We start from the raw sequence: 11,833 nt of genomic DNA, 5'->3' as shown, positions 1-11,833 counted from the left end.
CTCTTCCCACTAAAAATCGGTGAAACCAACCCAAAAAAAAAAAAAACTCGTTTCGTTTCGATTGGAGAAGAACCAAATAAAAGCTCGTTTAAATCATAGACTAAAAACACAGACTCAAAATCGATTTTTCTCTGCAAATCCCTCGAACTGGATCTCAATTCTAAAGGTAAAGAGAGAACTAATATAAAAGAGTTAGGTCAGCAGCTCAAGAAAAGAAGAGGTTCTTAAAAAAGAAAAAAAAAAATTTCTAGAAAGAGAGGAGGAAAAGTGAAAGAAACTGAAGAATAAAAAATTAGAAGGCCGTTTCAGCCTTCATCTTTTTCGGAGAACAAACTAAGAAATTATTTATGGAGGTGGGCGGAAAATTTCAAGTAATTAATTAATTATAATGAAAAATAATTTAAAAGAAAAAAAAAACAAATTAGCCGACTTTCTATTGCGCTTTATTGGCTTAGAACGCGACGTAGAAGAGCTTCTCTTATTTTTTTTCATTTTATTGTTTAAATTTAAAATTTTGAAGTATAATTGAAAATTTGAAAATTTCCTCAAGTTTACACGTTAATGAGTTATTCTGATACGTGGAAGTCTTTTCAGTAACGGAAAAGAATTGTAGACACGAAGCCTTTATCGCTGGATCATAACCTTTTCTTATACGTCGACGGTCTGGATTTTGACACGTAGAAGAATCCTCAACATAGTGGGGTCTAATGTCCCACATATGGATGATACTATTTTTCAATACCTCATTGGTTGTTTTATAAGCGGACCGTTGGAAGTAGCTGTCATTCAAAAAAGGGAGGCCCGGATAATGAGTCATGAGTCATGACCCACATTTTACTTAACTAATTTAAATTCCTAAGACACGGTTTTCTTAATGTTTGTGACATCTGTGGTTAAATGATTTCGTCCTGGAAAGGAATAAGAGGCTCTTAACAAGGTTGTCAATCCTTGTTTATTATTTCATTACCAAAAAAGAATTACTTCTTTATTTATTTGTGATTTATTTATAGAATTTTGACGAAATTTTACTCTATTCAATGCCTGGGAATCATCTCTCTGTGTGGAGTTATTGGATGAAAGCCTTCTTTAATGGCTCTCCTGCTGGGAGAGGCTATGTGGATTTTGGAGCTTTTTGTGTTTTTTAAAGAGATGGGACCCATGAAGTTAAAATTCAAAACCCACCTCAACGGCACTATTGTTGGTGGAAAATAGACCACATTCTAGGAATAAATGCAACTTGGGCTCAACTGGGCTAATATAGAAAGCCCATTCTATAATGTTTAAAGTATTTGGACCTGGGCTCACATTTATATTTAACCCTCCTTTAAGTAATTTACACTTCAATCACATAATTTTCCTCATTTATGTAAATTATATTACATATACATCCCTACCCAGGCCTCCCCAGCTGATTTTTAATCAAAAAGTAGTTACGGTATCGGATGTAGTATCAGTCACGGCTGATACCGACATAATACTGATACATATAAAAAAGTATCAGTCCCCCGTCTTACTAGCCTCGAATTAGTGAGATTTTCTCTCTTATGGTTCTTGAATCCATTCTCAAATTCTAGGAAACTTAATTTTATAATAACTTTAGGGGAGGGTTCTCTTAGCAAAGAGGGTACAATCCACCAACTCACATAAATAGTGTTTATTCATTTAATAAAAGAAAGAGAAAAAACAATAAATAGTAGGATGTGAGGTAGCCCTTTTCCCTAACTTTAATTGATCTAGACCCTTATTTATTATTATTCTTGAGCAATTTAAAGGATGTAATTATTAAAAAAAAAAAAAAGTCAATACAGATGGAGGAATGCTTAAACAAGTTATTAGAAGTGATGATGTCTTCCCAAATAATGAATGTCAATACAACATGTGCTTGATAATTAAAAAACTTACAAGTGATAAATGCTTCCCAAATAATGACAATTTGGTAAGAAAACATATGGGGAAAAGAATATTGCTTGGCTGCATGGATCATGCGTGTGTCCAGACATAAGAGCATATGAAATTACTATCCTACCCCGCATGAGATCGATAATCCTATTTATGTTGATGACCCTGTGCATACTCTCATTGGCCCTTCTACTAGTGTAGGGGCTACGCGACCAGGAGTAAACGATCTATGTGCCTTCAATGTAGGGATGTTTTCGCATGTAACTTGCTTCGAGCATATATTTATATTCATATAAATGTTTTTACGATGCTACATCATATATATGTTTATATTTATCAATACAGATTGTCTACGGCCCAGCTGCCTGTAGTAGACTGTGCGGCACAGATTGGGCTGCGCGTGCAATGACCGCCTTACCCCCTGACCAACTCCTTGCTCCAGCGGGGGTAAGGCGATCATTGCACGCATGGTCATGTCACATCGCACAGGCTACTATGGGCAGCTGGGCCGTAGGAGATCTGGATCCTTATATTTATACACATGCAATTTTCAATAAAAACACTAATTACCACATGAAAATTGTCAATCTTAAATGAACCAAACTCTTATCGACTATTTGTTGATTTTTTCAACCAAATCTTTCAAAAGTGTTGTATGACGAGAATGAGCAAAAAAAGTTTGACCAGTTCTCTAATATGCGAACATGAGCAGGTGGATTTCAACATCAAATGAAGTACTTAAAAATTCTATTATGGCTAGAAATAAAAAAGAAAAATCAAATTTGATTATTTCAACTATTTGACCTAATTACTATTGATAATATAATGACAAATATATGTTTGGTAAAACACTCTTTCAAGTGGTACAAGAGAAGGGGTTCAAAATTTGTGGATAGATTGATCAAATGAAGTAAAAGAAAGAAAAATCAAATTTGATGACTTCAACTATTTTAGCTTATTAATATCGATAATGTCATGACTAATATTTATTGGGCGAAGCGCATCTTGTTGGCCTAATTAGATAAGCTTGGTTAGTCAACCCAAGACTCCGTCAAGTGGTAATCAGAAGGGATCCAAAATTTGTGGATAGGTAGACTCTAAGGGTTTCTCCTCAAATAAGAATTTCAGTCTTAGGCCCGAAACAGAGTTTTCCAATTAGCAAAATAAGGCTTTGAAAGTTTAAGACTTTGAGAGAGTATACAATAGCGTTTAGAGTATCATAGATATACACAGACATACATGCAGATGCATGTCAATACACAATATATGTGGTTTAATTTTAGTCTACAATTTGACAAGTAGCTTATCCACACCGTCCATTATATATCCCATAGTCGGAGTTGCCCCATCATTCTACCTCATGATTCTGAGACAAATTTCCTATAATCAAATTAAGGGTACTGGCTTCCCACGCAGCCCACTTGAGGCCCACTTGGATGGATGGAGATCATATTTTTTGAGGAGGTAAAGCCCAAGATCTGTACTCACATGTCAAGTTTCTAACCAAATAGATTTGCACACATGGAAAAATAAAAAACCTTTAATATCATTTATAAATATTGCAATTTGAAAACTGTTTGAAGGACATAATATAATACAAGGCCAAATGCTAATACATAGAGGGCCAAACCATACTAGCCATATCTATCTAACAATCAGATTTACCACCACATCAGTCTTCTACATGATTCAATTAGATGGGCTGTGTATGAAAGCCTTTCAATGCGAGCCTTGCAAAAAATATTAGAGAAAGTTTTCTTTCACCCATGGTGAAGGGCTCGGTTCACTCATGAATCTAAGATCATTCATTACTCTTCCTTATACAGTAAAGGTCCAAAACGTCCTTCATTATCCCCTAACATCCATCGAAGCATATTGATGGCCATCAGTGAAAAAGTTTCCTTTTTTACTGTGGTTTAAGATAAATTAGATCGAAAAACTTTTTGCCTTCAATAAAATCTTCCCAACTAGAAGAGAGAGAGATAGAGAGAACCTTCCTTGAGTTGAAGAAATTACTCTAACTACTCTCCACCTTTCACATAATGAGAGAAATCGTTGGGAATGGGGGATTTCGGTTTTGTATAATTGCACTCTTCACCCTTTGGTCGTCTACTTGCAACCATAAATTGATTGAACATGCACGCCAAGTTCCTTTTTCTTGCAATGAGCTTCCTCTCGAGGGTATTCTCCACAAACTTGAGTGTTTCCCAGAGACTAATTTTGTCCTTTGTTCTAGAAACCCAGGTGGTGATTTATTTGATTCAATGTTTCAATCATTCCCATCCACTCATCTGAGAAAGAAATGTTTCTCCTATTTTTTAATTTTATATTTTCTTTTATTCGTCCAAAGGTTTTCTCTCCATAATTGTTTAGCTCCTAGCAATTGCCTGACACTCCTACCATGACACCTAATTGGCACTTTGTGAGTGCCAAGTGGGTGCGGCAAAATTAGAGGCGTTGTTGAAGAAATCGTTGAATATTGTATACCTGGACTGTTTCAGAGGAGCAAAATTTGACTCGATTCATCATTCATGCCTTCTTGTTGCATTTTCCTTCATTATACACCTGTAATAATCAGTATATATTTTCTAGAGAGAACTACTTCTTTAACTCACAAATGTATAACTCTCCAGAAATTTTAATTACGTTTATATTCATCACTGTAGGAATTGGGTTCAAGCTTTCCCAGCCCCAATCTTCGAACTTCATTCTCGTTGTCCATTACTCCATTGATCTGTTCTGAAACAAAGAAATATTTGATCCCATCATTTAACTTTAATTGTTGAATTATAAGAACCAATGAAAAGGTTCTGATCGATCTCTTTTTCGTTCTGAAAAATTAAAAATAAAAACAAAAACAGAAATGTGCTTTGTCTCCATGGAGGCATAGAGGCAGCAAAGTTGTCTTTTACATATGTTTTATTTCATTGGTGGAAATGTATAAAAGCAAAGTTGTCGCAGATTCGCAGTCTCATGAACTTTATTAACATTCAGCAACGAAAGGTAGTATTCCTTGGTCCTTCCTCCCCCTTCCATCTCATACCCTGAAAGGAACGGTTCATAACAAGGAGGTAGCACCCTGATCTGTGTCTTCAATTAAAGGTGAAAAGGGACACATCAGCACATACAAAGAGACTTTTTTTTTCTTTGTTTCTTTTATCCAAAAATAAAAAAATTGGGAGAAAGTTATTTGTTCGGGAGTGTGGCTTGAGTCTATCTCTCTCCTTCCCATATGAAAAGACACCTCTGCACACTTGTTTTGAGGAAGAGAAAGATAGACACATGGAAGTGCTGGCCTAGGCCACACTCTCGGATATAAAACTACTTCCCAATTATGTTAATCACATAATTCACCATGCATCAGAATTTTTCTCTTGTTTGTCACTTTATTAAAGGGCTTAGTTTTCCTTCAGCCACGATAAAATGAAAAACTTTTGCTCACCTAAGTGGGTTCAGATGCAAATAAAAATATCCGGAAGGTATTTTGGGGAACATATTAAAACCTAATAGGGGCTTGCAAATAAACCCTAGGATGATAGGATTAGAATCGTCTCCAGGGAGCCCAATGCCCAGGGGGTATCCAGCGGTTGAGTTGTATCGCACACATTTCAGCGCAAGCCTAGGGATGTGTGTGGCACAGCCCAATGGTTGGCAGCACCCTGGACGTGCAGGGCTCCCTGGAGACGAGCTAAATTTAAAATGATAACTGAATTTTCCCTGGGAAAACTTTGTCCAAAACAATGTATCCTCCAAAAACTCAAAGAAAGAAAGAAAGATAAGAAATGAAAAACCGAATTAAGAAAAGATAATAAAGAGGATCATATAGAGCCAATAAAGCTGGTGGTTTTTTAATGGTTTATTGAGACACTACAATACAAACCAAAAATTTTGGACAGAAAATAGGAATAGAGACTTTTTTTTTTTTCATGTAAAATTGTAGATGTTAATCTTTCTTTTGGAAAACTTTATATGAAAAAGAGTAAAATCTTTTGGGAAAAGTTTTCATACACGATCATGTAAACCGTGTATGTGAGAGGGTGGGAGTTTCAAAGCATTAATTAATGGGTGGGGTGTTATGATTCTTCTAACTCTTTGTAAAAGACCCTCTCACAGCCGTATATGAAAACTTTCTCCAAATCTTTTTCTTTCTACCTATGGTGATCCCATTCACCATGGGACGGGAGAGGGTAGAAAAGGATATCGTGTGGGTATTTTAAAACATACTAAAACCCATGGTGGATGAATCATCCTCAATGGATGGAGGGAAACTTAATCCTAATTTTTTTTTCAATATTTATTTATAAAAAGTAAGATATATATGATGTAGAATATAATTATATGATCTTCGATATTTCTATGCCATTTAAGGACCAACTTTTCCTTCATCCATGTTATCTTTCATCATGAGAATCAGTGGTGTTAAATTATCAAAGGAGGGTAGGCTCGAGGACACCAGTTATATAAGGGATGGGAGTATATTTATGAGAATAGTCCAATCACTTGGTCATCACTTCACCTGTGGAGAAATGAGCGAAGGAAAACTTTTGCCCTTATTTAACATGGTAAAATTATAATAATTACATAAAATTTCATTATGACTAAAAATTTGAATTGTGCAATCCCTACCATACCATTGTGATAAAAAACAAAAAACATTTAAGGATATAGACACATGGGATCCTTAGATGCATAATAAAGTATTTGTAATCTATCTAAGGCCACAAAAGGGAGTCGTCAAGAGGTTTCCAATTTTATGAGGAAGATTTTACTGTCTAACTTCAAATAAAAATTTTCAGAACAAAATTCAAAAACAACCAGTGAATGACCCTCCCTAATGGCCTAATAGTGGACCCAGTTTCGTTCACCACCATGGGTAAGTGAATCTCTTCACCCATGAAACAAAAAATAAAATATGACCTTATATATTTTGGACCTCATATAATGTGGTGGAAGGTAATGATCAGAGTCTTTTACCAGAAGAGAAAAAAATCCAGAGTCCAATCACATCATCAATGATGAAGAAAGAACGCGAAAGAAAGATAGATAATCCAAAATGTTTTTGTCCCTGAGAGGTCAACAGGAGCATCAACTCTCTCTCTATGACTAATGTACTACGGAATCGAGAGAATATTCCATTTTTTTTTTGCTTTTAATCGATGGAAAAAATCTGATTTACCAAACAGTTACAACTTACAATCTTGGGACCAGCCATTCAATGCAAAGATGTGGCCCACCAATTCATTAAACTCAGAGATCCAATGGATTCTCCATAAATTAGATGCGGGACATAGTAGGATTGGAACCGTTGGATGCATTTTGTTTAATTCTGCTTTCATGTGTTTTGGAATTTAGTTTAGAACCTCTGGTCTATATCAGTCTCTCTGTGGGTTAACGGAGATTAAAGAAGCTTTTAAAGTTTTGTCGTGGTTCGTAACTCCCGATTCCCGAGACGCTGTCGCTCTCTGAAGGTGTTTGTTTGTCTTCAAGCTGCCACACTTCTAGGACAGCGTTTAGAGATAGATATGACCGGAAGTCCGGCTCAAACATTGGGTCTCTCACCTCGCCTATCTCTCTCCGTCTCTCTCCCTCTCTTTTGAAATTTGAAATTAACCCTTTTCACCTCTTCTTTTGGATTTTGAGTTAATCTTCCCCTGTTCCCTATGCCCAGTCAAGTTTGCGCCCGCGCCTCTCTCGCTGTCTTTGACCGCCTCGACCACACCCCCTTTCCCACTTGACCACTCTCTCTCTCTTTTCTCTTATTATCCGTCCCTTTTAACCAAGCTTTTTGTCCTAAACTTTTTACCTAACACTTGGTGTGCGTGGGTGGTGGGACTCTAATCTCCCTTTGAGAAAGGAGACATGGTCGATAATAATCGTGTCGTTGTTGCCGGTGATGGTGATGCCGATGCCGAGTCTGTTAGTGTTCCGACGAGCATCAGTATCAATTTAAAGGAGCTTAGCTTGGACAATAGTAGTAGTACCACTAGTAGCACTGTTACTGGTTCGAGTAACAGTTCTATAAATACTAGTAAGATCAGTGATGGTTGTCTTGACGGGAAACGAAGCGAGTGCAGTGCTTCCGATTCCAATAAAAATGGGGAGTTCTTGGAATGTGTAGAAACTGAGAACAGCAGCAGCTTGAGCTCTGCGAGCTACTGTAGTAGCATTGATGGTAACGAGGCTAGTTGCAGAACCTTTTGCCCTAGCAAACCCCATAAGGGTAATGATCTACGATGGGATGCAATTCAGTGTCTGAAGGTCAAAGATGGTACTTTGGGTTTGGGTCATTTTAGGCTTTTGAAGAAGCTTGGTTGTGGAGACATTGGGAGTGTGTATTTGGCGGAGCTTAGAGGGATGGGCTGTTTGTTTGCGATGAAGGTGATGGATAAAGCATTGTTAGCCGGAAGGAAGAAATTGTTGAGGGCTCAAACCGAAAGGGATATTTTGGGTTTGTTAGATCACCCTTTTCTTCCAACTCTTTACTCCCATTTTGAGACGGAGAAATTCTCTTGCTTGCTTATGGAGTTCTGCAGTGGAGGGGATCTTCATACACTACGGCAACGGCAGCCGGGAAAGCACTTCTCAGAGCAAGCAGCGCGGTTAGTATTGTACTATAAAAATCTCATATCCTCTGTTATTTTGGGTTTATGTTAACTTACTTCCCATCTCCTGCAACTGAAATGATGTGTTAATTCATAGATTTTTATTGACTTACTTCTCCTGCAACTTAAATAATGTGTTAGTTCATAAATATTTTTAGGGTTTTAATGAGTGGAATTACAGCATAATGTGGCATTGTAGCTTTAATTTATGGAGAGGATGTAAACAGGATGGACATAAGAAAATTTGGGAGCCAAACAACTCCGGTACAGAGGCTCCAGCCCAACCGAAAAGAGGAAGATTATAGAATAATTGCATGGTATATTTGTATTCCATATGAGAAAAGGGTTGCAGGTTGGTGATTGGATGAAGTCGATATTATAACTAATTAATTGATCGTTTACAAATTAATAAAAACAATCTAAACAAATTCGGGATTCCCTTCCTGGTTGATATCTTAAAGAGTTACCATTGTTGTTCAGCAAAATTCTCCTGATTCAGAATTTGTCACATTGATTCAATAATTAGATAGATTTATAAACTACAGTGCGGGTATTCAACGACCTTTTTAATTATGTTATAATTAAAGCAATTAAGCAATAAGAATCTTCATGTTGCCAGCAATAGGTCTTCTTGATGTTTTCCTGACACCTTTTTTTCGGTAATTTTTAACTGGGTATATGGTTCCATGACCACTTTCTTGTTGTTTTCAGGTTTTATGCTTCAGAAGTTCTCCTTGCCCTAGAGTATCTACACATGTTGGGGGTGGTTTACAGGGACTTAAAGCCTGAAAATGTCTTAGTCAGGGAAGATGGCCATATCATGCTTTCAGATTTTGATTTATCATTGAAGTGTTATGTGAGTCCTACCCTAATCAAGTCCGGTACAGAATCATCCCGTAGGATCTCATCCTATTGTATTCAGCCAGTATGCAATGATCCAGCATGCAAATTATCAGCTTGTGTGGAGCCTGCTTGTTTGCAGCAGTCATGTTTTAGACCTCGTCTTTTCACTTCAAAGGCAAGGAAGGCCATGTCTGACAGTTTAAGTCTGGCTCGTACAAATTCTCTTCCGGTCCTCATTGCAGAGCCAACTGCTGCCCACTCAATGTCTTTTGTAGGAACCCATGAATACTTAGCTCCTGAAATAATCAAGGGAAATGGCCATGGAAGTGCTGTGGATTGGTGGACGTTTGGCATCTTCCTGTATGAACTGCTTCATGGGAGGACACCATTCAGGGGAAATGGTAACCGTGAGACGTTATTCAACGTAGTTGGGCAGTCACTGAAGTTTCCAGATGGATCAAATGTGAGTTTTGCTGCTAAGGATTTGATCAAGAGTTTGCTTGTAAAGGATCCACAACAGAGATTAGGATACAAAAGGGGTGCCACAGAGATAAAGAAACACCCCTTCTTTGAAAATGTCAACTGGGCTCTCATTCGTAGCACTCACCCTCCAGATATTCCTAAGCCAGTTGATCTGTCTTTTGTTAATCAAACAATTAGGTCATCCAAGCCCCAAAATGACAATGGAGCTACAGATTCTGATAGCTCTTCAGGGCCATATCTAGATTTTGAATTTTTCTAGAGAATTTTGGCGGGAGTAAGTTTTGTAATTTTTTTTTTAGTTGACTTTAGGCCCAATTACAAAACATAAGGAACAACAATCTACAGGCACTAAGGACAGTCTGCTGCTGTGTGTGTGTACCGGCCACAAGCAGAACCAAGTGCATATTTGGAAGCCCCAGGAGATCTTAACAATCCTTTATAAAATCAGTCCACAGAGTATCAAACCTTCCGGTGTCACATCCTTAAAACTCTTTCCTCACCATCTCCCTACTATAGAGAGTAGAACTCAATTCCAGTATACACTCTTGAAAAAAAAAATCACTATTATGGGGGTACTTGCTTGCTAGAAAAAACCTCTATATTCCATGTTTTTTTGTCTGAAAATTATACTGTGAGGAAGAAGATTATTACTGTACTGTGGAAACTAATTGGATCATTTTGGGTAAGCTTGCCTTCAAGTGTTTACAAAGGAAATATGAATCTTCATGCTCCTGTGGGTCTTGCTAGATCCACTCTTTTAAGTTTATTGTGGACAACAGCTCGATTTTGCTTTTTACTCCAAAAAAATTGGGTTTTGGAATTGAGTCAATGATCCAGCTATAGAAATAGATGCAGTGAAGATTGATTATAAACCTGTGAGTTGGGTAGTTGTAATGGGATTTTCTTATTCACATCCCATGAGGTCTCAATAAACTTGTTGCCTTTTACTTTGTTACCCCTTATTTTATTCTTAAAAACTATTTAATGATCTTTGAGAGCGAAATAATCTGATACAACTGATATGGATCACGGTATCGGTTACGATATTGATACTGTTGATACCACACTGATACTGATACCGATATATAAAACCATGCCTAATACGGGTCTGATCTAATAACAGTCAACGTCAAATCCTAAGTGAAACCAAGGATTTATAGTTCACAGTATTGACACCGGTATTAATCAATAGTCACCAATAATATTGATACCGACCGATATGTATCGATTGTATGAAGCAGATTCAGGAACAAAACAACATTTTTTCCTGAATGTTGTATTATATCAGCCAATCCGTATCGGTTACGTAACACCATCGGTCATGGCCATGTTGATACTAATCAGCCGATAGTGATACAGACGATTCGATACCAATACCTAAAATCGTGAGTGAAACATAAATAAATATATATATTTTGGGAAAGAGATCACTGCCTGGGCCTCTAAAGCCTGCACACGCTTTGGCCAATGGGAGTGAGCGCACATTGCCTTGGGTAGGACTTTGGCCTTTCAATGGGGACAATGCGATACTTTCATGTGCTTCTGTGTCTAGGCGTAGAACCATGTGGGCTACTTAATCAGGTTGCGTTTTTTTCTAATTGGTATCATAATAGGAGTCTTTGGGTCATTAACTCGTTCCTAAGAGGTATCGATTTAGAACTAGTACTTGATACCAGGAAAATTATCTCCTCTAATTCTCTATGGGGCCCAATTCCTCCAATGCTTACAATAAGGGGGGATGGACCCCACTCAAGCAGAATTTTTGGGTAGGGGTAGGGTGATCATTGTGCACCCCCACTCCCCCCTTATTACAGGCACTGGGGAACTGGAGGCGACAACCAGGAAAATTATCTCCTGATTTTTTAAGGCTGTTTTGGTATAAGTTTTATTTCAATTTCATAGCATCATAAATTGAAATAATGATATTTGATATGATTTCTATTTCAATTTTGGTATAATTTTAAATTTAGATAAACTGGTTCCTCTGCACGTACGTACAGGTGCAC

The 11,833-nt window shown here is 37.3% G+C and overlaps 1 protein-coding gene across 1 annotated transcript; it reads left to right on the top strand.

Moving 5' to 3' along the window:
- The first annotated feature begins 7,648 nt into the window (after positions 1 to 7,648).
- LOC122654535 (serine/threonine-protein kinase D6PK) lies at positions 7,649 to 10,131 on the top strand. Its single transcript, XM_043848660.1, has 2 exons — positions 7,649 to 8,498; positions 9,213 to 10,131. The coding sequence occupies exons 1-2, from the start codon at positions 7,759 to 7,761 to the stop codon at positions 10,084 to 10,086; spliced, it is 1,614 nt and encodes a 537-aa protein (XP_043704595.1). The 5' UTR covers positions 7,649 to 7,758; the 3' UTR covers positions 10,087 to 10,131.
- Positions 10,132 to 11,833: the final 1,702 nt, after the last annotated feature.

This window comes from Telopea speciosissima, chromosome 3, assembly GCF_018873765.1.
Source record: "Telopea speciosissima isolate NSW1024214 ecotype Mountain lineage chromosome 3, Tspe_v1, whole genome shotgun sequence".
NCBI lineage: Eukaryota > Viridiplantae > Streptophyta > Magnoliopsida > Proteales > Proteaceae > Telopea > Telopea speciosissima.
Note: the sequence above shows the minus strand (reverse complement) of the source record. Positions and strands in the feature narration are given on the sequence as shown.